The sequence below is a fragment of the Apodemus sylvaticus genome, chromosome 10, assembly GCF_947179515.1.
Source record: "Apodemus sylvaticus chromosome 10, mApoSyl1.1, whole genome shotgun sequence".
In the NCBI taxonomy this organism is placed as follows: Eukaryota; Metazoa; Chordata; class Mammalia; order Rodentia; family Muridae; genus Apodemus; species Apodemus sylvaticus.
This window is the reverse complement of record NC_067481.1, coordinates 23515814-23537388: the sequence shown is the minus strand read 5'-3', so window position 1 is coordinate 23537388 and position 21575 is coordinate 23515814. Positions and strand designations below refer to the sequence as shown.

The following is a 21575-nucleotide window of genomic DNA, read 5'->3' as shown; positions in this document are numbered from 1 at the left end:
AACTGAGAAACACACACCTTGTCAAAGTCCAGAGGCTACATCTCAGAGGTATTCTTATCTACAAATAAGATGTCTACAATATGCATTTGCCCCCAGACTCAGGAATTATGGGAGAGGGCAGAAAGATTGCAAGGGCCAGAGGTCCAGGAGCAGACAGTGTTTTCTGAGCACAAAAGGACTGATGTACTTGAGAACGGAATCAGTTTCAGATGCCACACAAGATCACACCAGTCAACATTTCATTGTTGGGTGAGGGGAGACTCACAGGCCACCGCCCACAGCTGAGCAGCTATGGACAATTAATGGCTTATTCAGGAGGCAGAGACATTTTCCTTTTAGGCTTTTGGTAGGTAGACTGTGCTCCAGTAGATGGCCCCATGCTCAAGAATATATGGACAATATAAATTGGATTAAGTGGATTACAAAATAGAAAACATCAAGGTGGGAAGGGTCTGTGCGGAGTTAGGGTGACATATATCAAAACATGTGTATGAAATGCTCAAAAATTAATATAGTAATTATATTAAAATAATTATTACATTAATATAGTAAGTTAATTTATTAAAAGAATTCTGGGGGTTTTTGTTAGGAAGTATAAAGACATGTATATGTATTTGATCTTTTTATAAGTTCCCTTCTCTTCCTCCCTCTCTTTATTAAACCGCAGTCTATAACCTTGAATCCCACTATGAACACCTTGCTGTATAGCCTGGAAGCCCACGGTGGACACCAGATTCAGGTTTTTACTATACAAACTTGGTCTTGAACTTAAAGTATTCTTGCTGCTTTTTTCTTCTGAGTGCTAAAATTACAGCTGCAAATGATGGCATCTGTATGAGAAAAATTATTTTACAACCTAGGTATACTTTATGATATATTAACTAATGCAACCACTAAAATGATGAACACAGAAAATGTTTTCTTTTAAGTTGGGATTAAAGTGCTTAGGTAACATAAGTGAAAAAATTATGTAACTGTATAAATTGTTAAGTACAATTATCTCTATGCAGAAAGTCAATTATAAGAATGAAAATGAGAAGTCCCTTCTAAATATTGGCCATGTGTGGGCTGGTACTGTATGTTTTCCTTTAATAAGCAAAAGTTAAAAATTGGAGAACCTTGTTCATTTAGAATTAAAAATAAAGTACATGTTATTTTATTTCTGAGAAAGATACACACGTACATCTTTTTAGATATCCAACTAAAAAGTTTAGTTTTCTTATGGACTGTTTAATCTGAGGAATAAAGATATTTTCAGACTGGGTTTAGGCAAATTCAAACTGCAATCATGGGTTTAGACAATTTCTCTTCCATTAAATGGCCGTTACAGCCAAGGCCATTGGCCACTAAACTGTATTTACCACCCTAAGGAAGTGAAACAAGATTTTTTTGAAGATTAGCAAGAATACTTTATGGGCTTCCAGAATACCAAAAACAAGCTTAAGGCAGAAGCCACAGTCAACAGACCCAGGATGCTTCGTGCAGATTTTCAGGATCTGAAATCCCAGTAGATCTCTGTTTCTGCACTGGGTGGAGCCTGGTTGAAGTCCCAACTCCAGGACAGGTCTGTGTTGTGTTTCCAGATTGGGTGTAGCCTGGGTCAGGCCTCCACTTCTTTCTTGAGCAGTTTTGATTTCCACCCGCTGTGCTGGAGATTTGTCATGCACAGCAGTTTTCAACTGTGCAAATCACATAGGCTGAACACGGCTCACACGTGCTGTTTGATATTGACGCTGTGGAGCCTGGATTGCAGGGGAGTCTGGGGGAAACCAATCCAGACTAAGTTTAGGAAGAGAATGTGGGTAGCATGACATCTCAGAAACATTAGAAATTGCCTTACAAATTGTCCTCAGTAGAGGCTTTGCCTTTGACTCTAGCCTGTTCCAACTCCGGCCCCAGAACAGCCCCAGCTTTAGTTCACTGTAGCAGACATTGCTGAACAACTAACTCCTTTTTAGCTTGTGAAATGTTATCTTGAGTATGCTCCCGATTTCCCTTATGTGGAAATGTGATCTATGAAAACCATTCTGTTTCAGAATTTGAGGATATTTTAGAACTTTTTTTTTTGATTTTTTTTATTCGATATATTTTAGAACTTTTTTATAACTAAGTCTCAGCTATTCACTTAAAATTTTTCTTTTTATACTGTGTGTGTATATGTGTATATACGTATATATATGTGACACATATGTGACACATACATGACACATGTGACACACATGACACATATGTGACACATACACGACACACATGTGACACATATTTGACACATACATGACACATGTGACACACACATATATATCACATATGTTAGAGGAGACCCTATAGAGTCTTTTCTTCCCCCAAGTAGGTTCCAGGGATTGATTTCAGGTCCTAAGGCTCTGCAGTAAGTATCTTTACCCCCACTGTGGTAGTTTGAATGAGAAATGTCCCTCCTTAGGTTCAGGTATTTGAACATTTAGTTCCTGGTTGGAGAAATGTCTGGGGCGGTGGTGCAGCCTTGCTGGAGGAAGTACTTCACTGGAGGTGGGCTTTCAGTTCACTCTTCCTGCTTCATGTTGCAGTTGGAAACTTCCTGTTATCTCTAAACTTCCTGCTGTCAGGCCTGCGGCTTGCTGCTATGCTGCACAGCTATGACACACTCTTGCCCATTGATAGCTGTAAGTCAAAATAAACTCTCTTCCTCATGTTGTCTTTGATCATATTCACAGAAACAAAGACGTCACTAAAACACCCACTGAGCCACCTAGCCTTTCCTTCACTATTTGAAAAGGAAGACTCCCCCCACACCCCCTTATGGAGTTGACCTTGGTCAGCCTTGAGGAAACAGGATTCTCCTTGGGGACTCTAGAGTCTGTGTAACTTGCCTGCAGTCCTCCTTCTCCAGCAGGCCCCGGTACGTGTTGATCTCACACTCCAGCCGGGCCTTGGTGTCCAGCAGTACCTGGTACTCCTGGTTCTGACGCTCCAGGTCACAGCGGATCTCAGCCAGCTGGTGCTCCACACTGTCAATTAGGCACTGCATTTGGGCCAGTTGTGTGCTGTACTGGGCCTCGGTTTCTGCCACAGTACACTCCAGAGACTCTGTCTGCAAGAGGAAGACCTTCTCAGAAGGACCCTATGACAGAGCCTTGATGTACCCCTTTCCAGCTCCGAGACCTCGGGGCAAGTTACTTAGTCTCTCTGAGCCTGTTTTAGTCTATAGTCAATGGAGAATGCAAAGTACCTATGTCATGGGGAGACTGGGAAGGTGAGACAAACTGACACATGGGGAGCATCTGACACCTGGAAGCAGCTCAAGGCTTTGTCATCTCTATCATTATAACAATGGTCACCCAGGACTTCTTTGAGTAGCTCAAGGAGGGTTGTCACCATTTGGGAAGAAACTCTTGAACCTGAGCATCTGAGCAGTGTCAGTACAACGAGAGACGATCAAGCAGCAGGAGGATTCCGTTTCTACTGAGAACATCCTGGCACTTCCGTCCTTTGACCCTAGCCTTCCTCCACCTGTTCAGCCAGGCTAGTGAAGATGTCTGCCACAGATTACACCAGGCCTCTCCTGGATGAATGCTCAGGTACATGTTGGGCTGCTCCTTGGACATTGGGCTTCTCCTTGGACGCAGCCCAACATGTACCACAGTGCCTGACAGGACCTGGTATAGGTGACTTTCACTGCATGGTGTTCTTGTTGTGTGGGTAAGGAGGGCTGTGGTGATGTGCAGATCTTAGCCGTAGTATGAACACTTGAAACTTAAGTGTCTTTTGTTTTAGACACTGTGGTGAAACTGGAAAACTGTTCATAGATTAAAGGAAATGAAAGTCTGTTGCTAAGCTTAAGGGCCTTAGGCTCAGCTCTCCCTGTCCCACTGTGTTCTGAGACTTTTCTCGCCTCTAGCGGATGGTGTTGGAGGACATGCTCAGGCTCAGGAGGACCAGGGAGGTACACTGGTGAGACCACAAAGGCTGTTGATCTGCCACTCTGCTTCCATTATGGACAAGTAATGTATGTGAAGAAAGGGAGGGAAATACCAACTAGGCTAATTGGATGCCCAGACCTGCTGCTGAACTGTGAGTACCTCCCTGGACTTCTGTCAAAGAGCATAGCATCTCTGGGCTGCTGCTGACAGAGGCTGGCACTGTTCATCCCACGCACCAGGGTTTGCTGCGCCTGGAGCTCAATTTCCAGAGTGTTGGCCTTGCGTTTCAGCTCCAGCATCTCAGTCTGGCAGCCCTGCAGCTGCTCCGCACTGGACATCTGCTGCTGGTTCAGCTCTTCTGTCTGAAACAAAGGCCTTGTTAGGGAACTCAGGCAAGGCGGCCTGCCCAAAGCCTGCCCTTTCCCGGGGGTTCTGACCTGAGCAGCGAACCACTCCTCCGCATCCCTGCGGTTGTTGGCCAGCACCCTCTCATACTGACATCTCATCTCATCCAGGACCTTGTTGAGGTCCACAGTGGGGGCAGTGTCCAGCTCCACGCTGAGCCGATCTCCAAGCTGCTCACGGAGCAGGTTGACCTCCTGAGTGTGGAAATGGAGTAAAGAATGTCAAGGTGGTGTGTGTGTGTGTGTGTGTGTGTGTGTGTGTGTGTATGTAATGTTAATGTGATGAGAAAAATTTTGATTTTTGGCACATTGGGTAAAAGTCTAGGATTTTGGCTCAGAGTCTCTTGGCTAAATCTCTTTTTATTACTTCTGTTTAAGAAAGATTTTTAAAATTTACATTTATGTATGTCTGTATGCCACATGGAGTTGGAGTTCTGGGCAGTTGTGAGCTCCCTGAGATGGGTACAGGAAACTGAACCTGGATCCTCTGGAAGCGCAATCAGCACTCTTAATTGCTGAGTCATCTTCCTATCCCCTCTTTCTCCTAGGTTTAAATGTCTCAGCTTCTTCATCTGCAAAATGGGTGTAATATTGTACCCTTCCCCGGGGGTTATTGTGAGACAGGGAAGAGTTACTACCCACATAATAAATCTGTAAAATTGATTGCACATGCTCAGGTATCCATGATGACTACCTATTGTTACCATCAAAATATTCAAAGAGCAAATTTTGTTTCACTTTGTTACGTCACTCTCCTTTTCATTCTTAATAGTTTATGACAGAAACAATATTATAAATTCACAATACCTAAAAACATGATTTCAAGTATTACATGATTATTTATCACTTTTTTGGAAGGAGATACACAGCCTATTTAATCAGCTCAACTTTCTTGTTGTACAACAGAACTTATGGAGAAAACCATGAGTCAAGTTACTTCTCTGCCCAAGCAATGACAGGAAAAAGAGTGACCTCGGCTCCCTGGCACTGTCGTGGGTTATGTTACATAATGATACATGCTGTACATCATGGCTACCTTGAGAGACACTGGGGCCATCATGCTACGCAGTGAGAAGTCTCTAGGTTTGTTCCAGTTCCGGCAGTGTCTGTTCAGTTTATACACATGAGATCTCTCAGCAGAACTCTTCCTAGAGTCTTTGGCCCAACGGCCACTTCACTCACCTCTTCGTGGCCTTTCTTAAGGCAAAGCAGATCATCTTTCAGAGACTCCACGTGGGCCTCCAGATCTGATTTGCAGAGGGTTAGTTCACCCAGGATCCCACGAAGGCCACTGATGTCATTCTCCACTAGCTGGCGCAGGGACAGTTCGCTCTCGTACCTTTCAGAGCAGGAGAAAGGGAGGGGAGTGGCTTAATTGGATATAAGTGCTGGGGGCAGATGACACAAGTCCTCCAGGGAGCCATGTGCCTCCACTTCCCTTGCATTCCAAATGAAGGTGAGTTAAAGGTTCATGCATTCTCAGTTATAAAAATATATTATGCAGAGAATATTTTTTCTCACATTGGGATCCATTAATTATTAGTTATTATTTTCTAATTAAAATTTAGCATGTAAATTGGACACAGAAAATACAGCGTGGCTTAAAAAAATAAACATAATTGGACTTACTTTGACCTAAAATCATCGGCAGCCAGTTTGCAGTTGTCCACCTGTACGGCAAGTCTAGAATTCTCTGCCTTTGTGCACAGTATCTAAGAGGTAAGTCATCATTTAATGAGCAGCTCTTTAGAAGAAACCCTATTTTAATAGCCATACCATTCATTAGTTCACAGAAGTCTTTCCAAGTTAACATAACATCTCTTTGAATTCATGTTTCCTATTAACTATACCACTACATGAAGAAAAAAAAATCAGTGCCAATTTAGAAACAAAATACAGAAATAAAAGAGGTTCACTTCCTAAAATGAAAGATTTTATCTTGTTTTTCTTATTATGTGCAGATGTATATGTATATGTGCATGTGAGCATGTGTGTGAGTGTGTCTGTGTGCATATGTGAGAGTGTATATGTGAGAGTGTATGTGTCTGTCATGTGCATGTGGATGTGTGTGGAGTGTGTGTATGTGTGAGTACATGTGAGTGTGTATATATGAGTGTATGTGTAGTTGCATATGAATATATGTGTGTTAGTGTATGTATGTGTGTATGTGTGTTGATAAGAGTGTAGATTTGTGCAGTGAGAAGAGGGTGTTGGGTCCTTGGGAGATGAAGTTTTAGGCAGTTGTGAGCTGCCATACATGGGTGTTAGGATCTGAACTCAGGTGCTCCTAAGGTACAGTGCTGTTAACCACTGCTGAGCCATCTCTGTGGCTCAGCGTTTCCTTCCTAAGTGATGTAGGGCATTTTACCATGATCACTGGCTGTTGAGCTCTGTCAAAGTTTCCTGAATAGCTAGTGTTTATTAGAATTGCATGTTTGTGGTCTAGATATTAAAACATTTATAAAGAAGAAATGGCTTTGTTGGTGAAGGGTTTGAAATACTAGTAGGAGGACCTGGGTTCAATCCCACAGAACTCACATAAAAAAGATAAGTTATAGCAAGCAGTGTCTGTTAAACACTGCCCCCCACCCCCTCCTCCCCAACCCCCACAGGGAGGTGGAAACAGTAAGATCCCTGGGGCTCCCTGGTCAGTCTTCAGGGACTGCAGCCAAATCAGTGAGTTCCAGCTCCGAGGAGAGACTCTGTCTCAAAAGCAAGGCAAGGAGTGGAAAACACCACTGATCCCAGGCCTCCTCCTCACACACACTCAGGCCTGCATTCCCTCCCTCCATGATCATACACCATGTCGCCCACAAACCCCACATGTGTGCGCACATACACACACATAGAGAACGATTACCAGGTGAACTCAAATGGGTGGCATTCAATATCTGCTTGATAAAGAATATAAGTATGCAATGATACATGCAGAACAGATTTTAGAAGATATAATTCCATTTCCCTCACTCTGTAGACAGTCTATAGCAAGGTGACATTTCTACAGTCACCCAATAATTCAGGGAGAATGGGACTGATTATTTGACCTAGCTCTGGGAATCCCTCTTTCCTTTGTTTTACCCTTACAAAGCAACCTGTCGCAGTATAGCTACGAGAGAAATCAGAAACAGGAAACAGGACATTTAGGCAGTGAGACACCCAACCTTTTGTTGGAGCTCTTCAATGGTGTCGAAGTACTGCTGATAATCGGGGCAGACCATCGGGGCATCGGGCTCACACTGCTCTCGGATCCTGCATTCCAGCTCTGCGTTGTTCTCTTCCAGGCTTCTCACCCTCTCCAGATAGCTGGCCAGTCTATCATTCAGGAACTGCATGGTCTCCTTCTCATTACTGTTGAACGTCCCTTCCTCACACCATGCACAGCTCCCTACCAGGCAAGGACTATTACAACCGCTAGCCAAGTAGCACGGTGAGAGGCAACCGGCTGGGAGGTGAGCCCTGCAGAGGAAGCTCGGCGTTTGACATCTGGATGCGGCACAGGTGCTGGGGAGGCAAGTTGTGTTGGTGGGGCAGAATGAGGCAGTTGCACAGCCCGATGCCCCTGCACAGGCTTCAGAAGAGCAGCAGCTAGGGGAGCCATCGGAAGCCATCTTCTGAGAAGGAACGAACAGATTGGATACAGTAGAGCTTAGGTCTCGCCTACTCTCCAAAGGTCTAGGACTTTTGGCCTCCTGAGACTTTTATATCTCCCTTCAAATAGGTGTTTACGGGACACACCGATGTTTTCTCTAGTGCTACAGGTGCCAGTTTTCCTACAAACATCTCATTAGTGTTGATTATTTATGGAGGCAGTTTTATGCCTCGTAAAAGGAGGATAACTTCAGGTTACTAAATCAGGACTAACGCCATTTCCATACGCTGCTTGGATAAAAATTCTTATTTCAGCAAATGGCCATAGGAAGCATTATCCTTTTGAACGAATACAGAACCAAAGAGAAAAATTGAGCCATCAGTAATTATAGGTAGAGCTCATTAAAGATACAGAAAATAATATTCCCATTGGGTTTTTATTTTGAAAATTGTTCTGGTCTACTTTACAAATGGACCACACAGCTTATTAAATTGCATGTATTTGTTTGTGCTACCAACTGCTGTGAAAATGGTCATTGTGGTTAGCAATCTCGAAGTGCTTTGCATATGTGTGTGTGTGTGCGCGCACGCGTGCGTGTGCTTGAAGCATATACTTACATAGCAAAGGAAAAGGTTTATGCTTTTTTTTATGTTTTTACTTGAATGTAAAGTGTGTGTATTCATTTTATAGACTGATGAGAATAGTTGAGCCAAAATATGAACTGGTTATCAAAAGATCTGAATTGTGATCTTTGGTCATCCAGAATTTGCAGTCTGTAGCCAAACACTAAGCATGCCTAACCCTGTTTAGTTGGTGGGATTGGATATGTATGCTCTGAGTGGACAGTCAGATATGTAAACTTTGCTCTCTCATATTTATGTTTTAAATGCATTATGTTACTTTAAAAAAGCAGTCTTCCTTTCTTTTTTCTTCCTTCCTTCCTTCCTTCCTTCCTTCCTTCCTTCCTTCCTTCCTTCCTTCTTTTGGATTGATCTTTGATCAATCATAAGATATTATTCATGGTATATAAACTATTTACCCCAACCTATAACCCCAGTCCTTACCTATATTAAGGAGAGCAGAAATAGAAATTGCAATGAGGGTTTGGCTGTAATGTTTCAGTTCCTTGGGAAATCTCACCCATTCTACTTGGGAATATAGCCAAGGAAGCTGCAAAAATCTTACTTATGGTTATATAGAGTCTGTCTCCTTTTGTTTATTTAGGAACATCTCAATTTCATGAAAATTAAAAATATTGGGACCTGGGGAATATAATTCTGTGATGTCTATTTCAACGAACAGTTCCACTGAGTAAAACCTCTGGTACAGAACTACATAGACAGGCATTTGAGAGAGAACTTCTTTGTATGGGTTCTAGGAATTTCACCTCTACTATAAACTGGAATTTCATGTTGTCTGACTTTAATTGTAGTTTTAATTTCACTTTCAAAGTTACACAGAGAAAATTGCTTTCAGCATCAGTAAGAGCCCAACCTGTGTGTGTGTGTGTGTATGCATGTTCATATATGTGTGTATGTGGAAGCTAAATATTAATTTTGAGTGTCTTAAATTGTTCTTTATCTTCTTCTTATTATTTTTGAGATATTATTTCTCTACATAGCCCTGGCTGACCTGGAACTCACTGTGTAGACCAGGCTGGACTCTGACTCATATTGATGCACCTGAATCATCCTCTGGAATGGTATGATAAAAGGCTTGTGTTGTCAGGAGCCAACATAGGAGAAGCTAAAAATTAGCAGCAGGTGATCTTCCTAAGATGGGTCCACCTTGGATTAAAATCTATGATGGAGCTCCAGTAAGCAAGACCTAGGAGAAATTAATTTCAGGAAAGATTCCTGCTATTATTATGCTTTTCCTGTTATTATTAAATATACATTATTTAATAATAATAATAATAGATATTAGCCAGCCCTTATGAGCAGATATCTGCAGAATACAAATATATACTGTCTTGTATTGAGCTATATAGACAAATAGATGTTTTCTCAATTCTTTATGATGATCCTATAAGAATTCCTAAAATTATATTAATATTTATTAAGCTTTTTTGTAGTAGAGCTACTTTTAGGTCTCTCTGATAATCAAAACTTCATTGAGAACTCTGCCAGTCTTTAGTGTCATGAGTTAATTGCTTCTGAGATACCAAGCAGACACCTACTCAGCACATTCAAAAAAGTTGTAAAACCACTAACTAAAGGTCATAAAAATGGAACTAATGATTTATTATAGGTGCTAGGACAGAAGATAAAATATTGACTGGGTTCATTTATATAAAACTTCACTAATAACTTAGCTATAGATTTTAACTTTCCATGAACCTGTAGAGCTGTGACAGATGTTTAGTCAGATAGTTACTCCTAACGGATATGCATGAAAACAGTCTCTGTTGTAAACTTATTTGATTTATGATTTGAATTTATGTGTAAACTTGTGATGAACATTTTACCATGTGATCATGAACTCTGAAAGATGTATACGTGCTGAAGACAATGAGAAGAACATCCCTCTTGTCCCCTTTTCCTTAGCCCCCTTAGTCCCCTTTTCTTACAAGGCCTTTCCCCCCTTTTCTTAGAGACATTTCATAGGACACTTTTTACAACTTAGAAACAAATGCTAAAATCACTTTACAAAGTGCCCCTTTTCTTTCTGTGACTTCAACTAGCAGGCTGAAAGTTAGAGCCCTGAAATTCCTGCAGAGATAGAACAACTTTGTAGTTACTTAACCCCTCACCCAAGTAGGCTACAGATGTTAATCACCTAAACCAGTAGTTTTTAACATTCAGAATTAGCAAGAAAGGTTTTAGGGCTTTTTAGAAGTTATCATCAGCATTCAGTATAGTTAGAGAACTAGAACATCCAGAGATACCGTCAGTCTTTAAAGCTTTAAATCCAATCCCGTGTCTTGTTTCAACCTGCTCTAGGCAAGGAGGCTCTCGCTGATGTACCACCTTAACTTCTGAGACAAAGTCTCTCATGGACTCAAAGTTCATCTATGCAGGGTAGGTTGGCTATCCAGTGAACTCTAGGATATTCTTCTCTCCCTCTGCCCCCAACAATGGGGTTACAGATGTGCTGCCATGTTCAGCTTGATCTCAAAGCCTCATGCTTGTGTGTGCAGCAGACTCTACTGATTCAGCCATTATTCCCCAGCTCATTTAAGACACTTTTAAAGGAAAAAAAAATCCACTAATCTGATAAAATAAAAAAATGTTCATAATCTGAAACAAAACACAACCCCTCACCTTAACCCTAACCCTAACCCTTACCCTAACTGTAACCCTAACCCTAACCCTAACCCTAACAACTGTAACCATAACCCTAACTTCTACCCCCCAAAAATTGCTTCCCAGGTATCTGTCATGGAAATAAAATAATAGAAATCAGAAGAAATATGTAAGATAATATCCTGGGATTTATTAGCAAGTTATTTGAATCCTTGTTCTATATTCTAGAGTGATTCATGGTGCACTGATACTACTCTGTGAAGGAAGTGGGGCTGAGGGTTCAAAGACACACTTGAAAAGAGTAATACCTAAAATAAAGCCACAACTCAGGAGTAAACTGATAACTAACATACAATTGCTTTGAAGAGAAATGTTCTTCTTCACTAGCCAGCTGTCATAGGCCCAAGTAATTTAAATGTAATACTATGAAGCAGGTTGTGGGGATGCATAGCTGGAATTCCAGCTTGGGAGGTTGAGTCAGGAGGAGCAGGCATTTGAGAATCTTCTGGGCTACATATCAAGATCCTATTTAAAAATTCCATCTGAAAAGTGTTATAATATAACGTTATTATTTTACATTAACAGCAGATAAAAAAAGGAATATTTCCCTTTGCCTTGAAAGTAAGTTTCGACTGAAGAATTTTGGCTGCTGGTAAGAACCGTGTCTGTGGGGCACGGCTATTTGTTTGGTCTTGATTAAATTGGTCTTGTACTGCTTTGCGGAGTAATGGATAGCTGAACTCTCAGTACATGGGAGGGGGCCAGGGCACACATCTGCAGGTTATGATTCTCATAAGCAGAGGCCATTGGGAACAGAGAGAAACAGGCATCACGAGAGGTCCTGATGGCAAGTATGGTTGTTTCCTGGATGGTATCCATTATGACTTTGGGACATCCATCGACTCCTACTGCCAGAATAGTTTTTCAAAAGTATGATTTTATTTATTTACTTTTTATTCTTCACTGATACAATCCAAACCATCTACCTTGCCAAACAGGATCTCCCTTCCCCTGCTGACAACCACCTTGTGGTTTAATACTTGCTTCACAAACCCAAGCCCCATCCACTGTACCAGCTTATGGATATTGTTTCTCCTGCCCTTCATGTCATGGCTCAACTTTCATGCTGAAACCCAGTGAAAATGCCATCCTGCTGCTTCAGGTTGAGACATCTCGATCAGACTCCTCACGTCAAGGCTCAGGGAACATGCGGAAGAGAGGGTAGCAGAAAGACTGCAGGAGCCACAGGTGGCAAACAACAAGGAAACAGTGTTTACAGGACACAGCAGGGCAGAGCACAGAGGAACTCACAGGGGCTGTGACAGCAAGCCCAACTCACGCAAGCTCAAACCAGACTGAGTAGGGAGATGAGCACAAGGTCCCACCCATAGTTGAGCAGCTATTGGCAATTGGTAGCTGCTGGGAAAGTTGAATTTCTTTAAGCGTGTTATCCATGGTAGGTTGACTACATTCCAGTGGAAGGAGACATACATAAGGATATATGGGCAGTACAATCTGGATTTGGTTTAAAAAGCAAACAATAAAAAGAGGTCACAAAGTTGGATGAACTGGAAAGTGGGAGTAGATCTGGGTGGAGTTGGGTAAGGGCATGAATATCATCAAAAGACCTTGTGTGAAATTCTTAAAGAAAAAAAAACCCTCAGATGCCAAGTTTATATGTGATTTTCTTTTGTTGCTTTATTATTCTTTTTTGGACAGAGTCTCTTAAAACAGAATGTGTTGTATGTAGTTTTGTGCTATCTACCTTTAGCCCTGGAAGGTGACAGAGCTATCAGCCCCTGCCCAGCTTCCCTTGAATCCATGGATAACACACACACACACACACACACACACACACACACACACAGAGTTATTCCTTTTTAACTTGCCTTCTTGGCACAATTGCTGGGTGCTACTATCTCCTGCCTGGAAATGCATGCCCTCCTCAGTTTCTTATCTCTGTCTCTCCCACCTTCCCTAAACTTCAGTTGCTAAACTCCCTGACCACCTGCCTATAGAAGCAGCTTATGGCTTGTGTGACCACTGCGTTTTGAGATCTCACATGGTCGCCCAGTTCTCATTTCTCCAAAACACGGCAAACCCAGTTTTCCTTCCTTGCATCTCACTGCTTCTCCTTCTAGGGACCTGGAAGTGCTGCCTGTCCTTTCCGCCCGGCAATTGGCCCATTCTTTCTTCACTTCAAGAACCATTTGGGGAACAGAACCTTAGCATCAGATCTGTTCCCTACAAGTATGTCTTATCTGTGGTTCTTAGCATATAGGAGGTCATTAGTAAATGTTTGCTAAAGATAAATCTAATTATCTTAATAGGAACTTCTGTTTTGATAGATAATTCTTCACAAAAATTAATATTGAAGGCAAGGAGAACTGGCAAAGAATCCTGGCCTTGTGGTCCCATTTTCATGTAATTAATTTAGATTTGTACAATTGGGTGTAACATTTTATTCACTAGCTGTATTTTCTTTCTAGGAATATAATCCCTTTGAGCCTTACTTGTCTTCATCATAAAAATGAGAAAATAATACCTGTGTTTTTTACCTGTGTTTTAACTTTATAAAAGTTAATACTGCTAAATGGGGCATTTTGGCCCCTAATGATTGCAGAGTTATTAACATGTTCACTTTCTTTCTTCAAATTACTTTATTAAGAAAATGTTCTAAATGGCTAGGTGCAGTTTTGACAAAGCTATGTAGCCATCATGTTGACCAAGACATCACATTGGGATGTTATTTTGTGCCCCCATTTTTCTTGGTTCCAAAGGTAGATAATATAGTGATTCCAAGGACCATGAATTACTTACTGTTCAGTATTCTTGAATTTTATGAATGGAGTCATATAGTGTGCATAATTTTATGTCTGATTTCATCCAGTTACTATTATATCTTTTAGTTTTCTGGTGTTATATCAGTATTTTGTCATTCTGATGAAGTTTAAAAAAATGTCTTCTGTGGATGAATATTATAAATAAAACATTTATAACATTCATGTGCAAATGATTTTGTAGATGTATTTTTTCCTCTTCTTTTGGGTCATTCAATATTAAGGGTAAAATTATCGAACTGTGAGTAGGTATATATTTCTATATTTTTTTTGTAAGAAAGATCAGAGACTACAGAGGTAATTTAGCAGTGAAGATCACTTCCTGCCCTTTGCTTCTTTGCTATAGTTATGGGAAACTAATATAACTCTTTTGAGGGTGAAAGTCCAGAAGCTTCTTTTTTGAGATTTCTTTCTTAAATATTTTTATTTTCATTATGTATATTGTATCTATTTGTGTGTGGATACGTATGTATGAGGGTAGGTGCCAGCAGGTGCCAGCAGAGGGTGTCAGAGACACTAAAGCTAGAGTGAGCATTAGCTGGGTGCTGGGAATCAAACTTAGGAGGCAAAATGTAGGTTAGAATAAATGGGTTATTTTAAATTATGAGCTAGTCAGAGAAGAGCCTAGCTATATGGCCAAGGTCTTTATAAATATATTTGAGTCTGAGTCTTGTTTCTAGGAGCATGAGGCTAGGAGGAAGAACCAGACCTAGCTTCTATAAAGGACCCCACTTTCATCTATTAGGCCATTCTTCCTAAAGTTTATACTGCCTCCCAACATTGCTATCAACTGGGGACCAAACCTTCAACACCTAAGTTTGGGGGACACTTAATATTCGTACCATATTGGGGTCCTATAACACATGTTGCCATCAATAATGGATAAGTTGACTGGTCAGTCTTCTCCAGTCGGTCCTATCAGAAGTTAACAGTTTCAGACACTCTGCCCTTTGTAAATGTTGAGGTTTGATTTATATCTCCCTAGTAATTAACTATATGGAACAATTTTTACATGTATTTTTCTTTAGCTGATCATCTATTGATGATTTTCTAGGATGCTTCTATTTCCTGGGTATGACAATTAGTTCAGCAGTAAGGAGGGGCTTGAGTGGACAATTCAGGGACATCTAACTTCATGTACATCTATGTACTGGTCTCTTCCATTTTTTCTGGTGTGGTGATAGAATACATTGACAGAAAGCAAATTTGGGCCAAAAGTTTTTTTTTTTTTTTTTGTCTTTGGCTCACAGTTTCAGAGAGATATACTCCATAATATGGAAGACAAGGCAGTCAGGGTATGAGTTCAGCTTGGCAGTCAGGAAGCAAAGAGAGAGACAGGGACAGAGAGAGATAGAGACAGAGAGACAGAAACAGAGACAGAGAGATAGAGAGACAGACAGAGATATGGACAGAAAGAGACAGGCAGAGAGACACAGAGAGGTAGAGATAGAGAGATGGAGACAGACACACACAGAGAAAGAGAGAGAGAGAGAGAGAGAGAGAGAGAGAGAGAGAGAGAGAGAGACTCTGAGAGAGAGAGAGAGAGACTCTGAGAGAGAGAGGAACAGAAGTGGAGCCAGGCTGTAGAACCTTAAAGGCAGCCCACAGTGATGTACTTTATCTCCTAAAGGTTCTATAGTCTTCCCAGTCAGTGTCACCAAGTGGGGCCATACTCAGACACCATGGAAAACATTTCTTGTTCAAACCAGCACACCAGGTGTCCTGGTTGGTGTTTTTGAAAATCAATTTGACACAAGCTAGAGGCATTTGAGATGAAAGGATCTTAATTGAATAAATGCCTCTGTAAGCCTGGCCCTTAGACAAGTCTGTAAGGTAGTGTTTTGAATAGCGATTGATGTGGGAGAGACCAGCTATGGTGGGTGGGGCCACCCCTGGGAGGTTGGTCCTGAATTGTATAAGAAAACAGGCTGAGCAAGCCACAGGGAGCAAGCCAATAAACAGCTTTCTTCCATGGCTTCTGTTTCAGTTTCTGCCTCCAGGTTCCTGCCCAGATCTCTTTGATCATGACTATGATAGGAAGTGTAAGCCAAACAAGTCCTTTCCTCCCCAAGTTGCTTTTGGTCATGGTGTTTTATCCACGGCAGTAGAAACCCCAACTAAGACACCGGACAACATAGTTTCCCTAGAATAGCAAGAGCAACAAAACCAGTACATCTTGCTTTACTGACACTATTTCCATGGCTCTCAGGTTTTCCTTAAAACGACATCAGGAGTTAAGAAACACATTTAACAAAGTCATAGAAATAAATGAAAGTTATAGACATCTGTGCTATGCCATAGTCACAACATTTATTAGGAAGATCATGAGAAAATTCCTTGATTTGCAGAAAGATACCCCCCAAGACTGAAAACAGAAGCCCCAAACACCCAAAGAAAGGCACACATTAAGATGAAGGAGTCAACATCTTCAGACATCTTGAAGCATCGACTGTCTGAAGTGCACATGGTAAATGCTGCATTACCAAAGACTCTGGTTTCTTTTTGTTGAGGCAGGAGAGGCTGTTGTTATGACAAAGTCACTCAGCTCCAACTTCTAAATCAGAATAAACTAATTGCAGGTTCTGCCATGTATGCATAGAGATCCCGGGTTGACTCTTTCAAAGACTGGTGCCCAGCGTGAGAGTTACAGGTCAGCAGCAACTTGGGACACAGGGCTCCTCACAGCCTGGCTGCACATAGGTGGTGAGGTTCACAGTCAGCAGGTCTGGGGTTGGGTGGCAGGAGTTGAGCAGGAAGCAGGTGGGCACACAGGGCTGAGGAATGTGGCAGGGTGGGGGGCAGTTGTCACAGCAGGTGGGCTCCAGTTGCCAAATGGTGTGTGGGCAGGTGCTGGGCAGGCAGACTCCACAGCGACAGGACTTGTCTGAGGAGCAGATGGTGGTGGCAGGGCCTGTGGGGACACTGCAGCAGCGGGTGACACAGCAAGCCATGGTGCTGGAGTCTGGTTGGCTTTAGTCCTTTGCAAAGGTGAAGTTTCTAAGGTTCAAATGTCTCCTCTTGCTCTGGGATTCTTATATACCCTCTCCAGTGGGCGTTGACCTTACCAATGGGCTTCTTTCCTGGTTCTTGTTTATGTTCATGTCCCCATTATCCTGTAATTGGCCTGCCATTTAGATGGCTGTAAGAGTCCCTATTTTGCTAATTACCTTTTATTTGAATTCATTGCCAAATCTTAACTGATTACACTTGCTGTTTGTCACTAGGACACAAGCTTTATGAGGTACCACAAAAGGCTTCTGCAATTACACCATCACCACCAGGCTACAGGGGACCACAAGGGCATTACAGTAATCTGCAGAATGCTTCTCTCCCTGCTGTTGTTAACCAGCTTTTAGTTCTCTTTGCCCCTTTCTCTATCAGCTTGATGAACTGTTCATTTTTTGAAGAGATGAACTGTATCTTAGTTGCTGCCTATGAGCATTGAGGCACTTGAGATTCAACACTGCACAAAGTGGTTTGATGAGAGATATGGACAAATATTATTATTTGCAAATAGTTATTATTTTTATATAAAATATTACATATTTATTAAAATTGAAAATGTAAAAAAGCATAAAGATATCATCTGGAAATATCTATTGATATTAGACAACATACATACAAATATGATAGAATTATTTTTGGCTGTAGCAATGATCCATTTTTATATTTCTGGAATCATTTTATGTAGATTCTATAATGTACCTTCTTGCGTAAGTTCATATATTTCATTATCTCATGTTGCTGATTCTTAATGTTTCTTAGTATTTGTCAGTAACTAAACTTTTGGGTTACTTTAAAATTTCATTTTATTAATTATTTGCTTTTTATTAATCTCAGCCACTTTCTTTGATGATGGTGGCAATAGAGATTCTCTACATGAATCTTTGCATGTCTTTCTAATTATTCCGAAGTAGAATATCTATTTACCAGATAGAGTTAAAGGGACAAATATAAATGTCCAATAATTTCAAAGCCTTTAATATTCATTGCACTACTGGCTTCCAGTACTTTTCCAGTTGTGTTTGGTTTGTAAACATTTTCAAAGTCTTTTCCAATTTGCAAGACAAAAGATGGCATTTTATTTTGTGTCTCTCCCACAGCAAGTTAGGCTGACCCATGCTCCCACTGTCCGACTGTGCTCCCACTGTGCTCCGACTGTGCTCCGACTGTGCTCCCACTGTGCTCCCCTGGCCATTGGCCTCCTGTCACGAATCAGCCCCTATTCTGATCTATTGCTTCGTTTCCTTGACTGTTCAATGTGGAACAGCACAATTGAGTCCTTAATCTTTATGTAGAATGAAAACGAAACCTTAACTGAAAGAATAAATTGAGACCACAAATTTAGAATCCATGTAAAGGCGATCACGATAGAAAGCAAACTTATGGGTGATGGATTTTGATTTCTTGTCCTGTTTGCAGAAAGACTCAGGTCTCCTTCCAGTGTACCGTTTAGACTTCTGATACACTTCAGTCCTTAAGAGCAAGTGCTAGGTGTGTTCCTGGGCAGGGTCATGCTTGTGGCTTAGAGCATTTCTGCTCAGCTTAGACTCATGCAGCCTTTAAGCCTCATACTCTTCTCCCCTCCCACTCTAAGGCCGCCTGTCCATCAGTCTGTGATGATAGATGTGTTGGTATACTTGGGAAGCAGGCATATGGAACCAAGAGGACCATCTTTGGAGGCAGGGGAACTGTATTATTGGTTCAAAGAGTACTGGTTACCCGCCCTTGTTATTGTAGGCAGTTCACTTTTGGGAGTCTTGCAATTCCTCTCTGCAAAGCAAGGGCAGTAACACATACATTCTCATACTTAAAAGGCCACTGTGAGCTTCATGTGAGCTGAAAAGAGTTTAAAGTCCATGGTATACAAAGATGAGCACCATGATTATTGAAATAATGTGCAGATCACACAAGGCAAAGTAAAGATAAAAGAAACAGTCACAGAAGGGGGAAGGAGAAGAGGAACACATGTAAGAGAGACACCTTAAAGGAGACAGCGGGTGCTGATCTAAGTTAATGCTAGTTAAGTAAGTAAACAAAATAAAAATAAGTGTTAACATCTGAGAGCAGAGAAAATGGGTGTCATATACACTAAGTTAAAAAACTATGTATCTGTCTATCTGTTTGTCTGTCTGTCTGTTTGTCTATCCATCCATCCATCCACCCACCCACCCTTCCACCCATCCATCCATCTATCCATCTATCCATCTATCCATCTATCCATCTATCTATCTATCTATCTATCTATCTATCTATCTATCTATCTATCTATCTATCTATCTATCTATCTATATTTTTCTTTGAAAGAGAATTTGACAGTCTGTAGTACTCTAGAATCTGTAGAGATTTGTCACTGAATTGATAGCTGCTAAATTGTATAATGGATTTCTTAGGGAAAATGAATATTTCATGTGTGTGTGTGTGTGTGTGTGTGTGTGTGTGTGTGTGTGTGTGTGAGAGAGAGAGAGAGAGAGAGAGAGAGAGAGAGAGAGAGAGAGAGAGAGTGTTTGCCTGTATTTGGTTTTATGTGTGCACATGCATGTGGAGGCCAGAGGACAAATCCCATTGTTTTTCCTTACACATCATTTACCCTTTCTTTTCTTTTCTTTTCTTTTCTTTTCTTTTCTTTTCTTTTCTTTTCTTTCCTTTCCTTTCCTTTCCTTTCCTTTCCTTTCCTTTCCTTTCCTTTCCTTTTCTTTCTTTTTAAAAAAGATTTATTATTTTAATTTTTATGTGCATGAGTGTTTTGTCCATCTGTATGCATGTGTACTATACACATGTCTTGTGCCCACAGAGTCTAGAAGAGGGCATCAGACATCTGATGTCCTTGACATCTTGAAGTACAGTTGGTCATGTGTGTGAACTATCACGTTGGTGCTGGGAACTGAACGCAGATCCTCTGCAAGAATAGCAGTCCACTTATCTTCTGAGCTGTCTCTCCAAGCTTCAACCTTTTGGTTTTGAGACAGAGTCCCTCACTGGTCTGGAACTGCTCAAGGAGGACATGTGGCTGGTTAGTGAGCATCAAGGACCCCCTGTCTCCACCTCTTCAGCACTGGGATTACAAGCGTGTGCCACAACACCCAGGTGAATTCTAGCAATCAGATTCAAATCCTTGTATTTGCAAGGCAAATACTTTTCTAACTAAACTATTTTGTCAGCTCTATCTCATTCATTAAAAAAATAATGACATAGTTAGTTATTTATTGAAGAATAATGCCAGGCTCAGTAAGCAAAATAAACTTTATCTCTGTCCTTGTGGAATTTACAGTCTGTTGGAAAGACTTATGACACATATATTTTAAACTGCTGATATTATAAATCATAATGGGGAAGGAAAGATTATGTTCTTAGTGCAAATAACAAAGGGCAGGATGCTACTCTGACATTTTCTGGAGACAGAAAAAAAATGGTGTGTAGGCCATCAGATTTTCATGGCTGAAAGATGCCAATCTCTTGGCATGTATTTTCATGTATTCAGAATGTATTTTGTATCTATGATAAAAGACTTATTATTGTGAATGTAGGACTTCATGCTTCTCTAGTCATAAATGAGATTTAAAGATATCTTAATAGACAAAACAGTTATTAAATAACAAATATATGATGATCACCATTCTTATTGAGGAGAGATGCAGAAGTTTATGAAAGTCTTTTCTCTTCAGTGGCCTAGAGACATGGCAACTACTACACTTGTCAGCGAAGCCAGTGAGACCTAGAGAGGTGACATAATCCTGAGATCATCTGCCGACTCACTCGCTAAAGACTAAATATAGGAGCCAGTGGCAACGAGCTGCCATGTCTGTAAAATTTTATTTGTAAAAATAAAGGATTTTTTTCTCACACAAACATTCCTTTGGCTTTGTCTCAGGGCTTTTTCAGATTTGACATCTGTCTTTCTATATGTGTTGTTTGTCTGTATGTGTATCTATATTGTATAGTATAAGTTTACACACCCAATACATGTGTGATATCCATCCACACTTTCTTTTTAGGCCCAGAAAAAGGATTTTCTCTATCATATAAGTTTATATATGTTTATACAATCAGCTAATGGATTTAATTAGCCAATGTTCTTCCTTCGTTCCTTCGTTCCTTCGTTTCTTTCTTTCTCTCTCTCTCTCTCTCTCTCTCTCTCTCTTTCTTTCTTTCTTTCTTTCTTTCTTTCTTTCTTTCTTTCTTTCTTTCTTTCTTTCTTTCTTTCTTTCTTTCTTTCTTTCTTTCTTTCTCAGATAGACTCTCCTGTGTTGCCCAGCTTGGTCTTAACCTCTCTATTCTCCTGCCTCAGGCTCCCGATCTTTGGAGGTCCAGGCTTTGATGGAAGTTCTTCCTCTAGCTCTCAGTCTGTCATCCCAAAGCAGCTGTCATCCTGTTGACTAATAGACTATCACTTCTGTGATAACAGGTGGCATGTGTTCCTGTCCTGATGCTAGAGTTGAAAATAAGATTGAAGTGATCTAGCTCTTATAGCTAAATATTTGTCAATTTTGATTAGAGCCAATTTACCCCCTTTTGGTCAAAATTGGATGTTATGACTTTGTTGAAGAATCTTACTTTTTTTTCTTTTTCTTTTTTACATT

General features: G+C 40.8%; 2 protein-coding genes across 3 annotated transcripts; both read right to left on the bottom strand.

Moving 5' to 3' along the window:
• Window positions 1–1659: 1659 nt before the first annotated feature.
• Krt40 (keratin 40) lies at window positions 1660–7929 on the bottom strand. Of its 2 annotated transcripts, XM_052195782.1 has the most exons (7): window positions 7483–7929; window positions 5951–6033; window positions 5504–5660; window positions 4355–4516; window positions 4154–4279; window positions 2868–3088; window positions 1660–1759 (listed from the first exon to the last, which is right to left on the bottom strand). In XM_052195782.1, exons 1-7 carry the CDS (start codon window positions 7927–7929, stop codon window positions 1660–1662), a joined length of 1296 nt encoding a protein of 431 aa, XP_052051742.1. The 2 variants fall into 2 exon arrangements, with proteins under 2 accessions (XP_052051742.1, XP_052051743.1); XM_052195783.1 differs by lacking the exons at window positions 5504–5660; window positions 5951–6033.
• An 8717-nt stretch (window positions 7930–16646) lies between these two features.
• LOC127695322 (keratin-associated protein 3-2-like) lies at window positions 16647–16946 on the bottom strand. The gene has a single exon (XM_052197380.1). It carries the CDS (start codon window positions 16944–16946, stop codon window positions 16647–16649), a length of 300 nt encoding a protein of 99 aa, XP_052053340.1.
• Between the last annotated feature and the right edge of the window lie 4629 nt (window positions 16947–21575).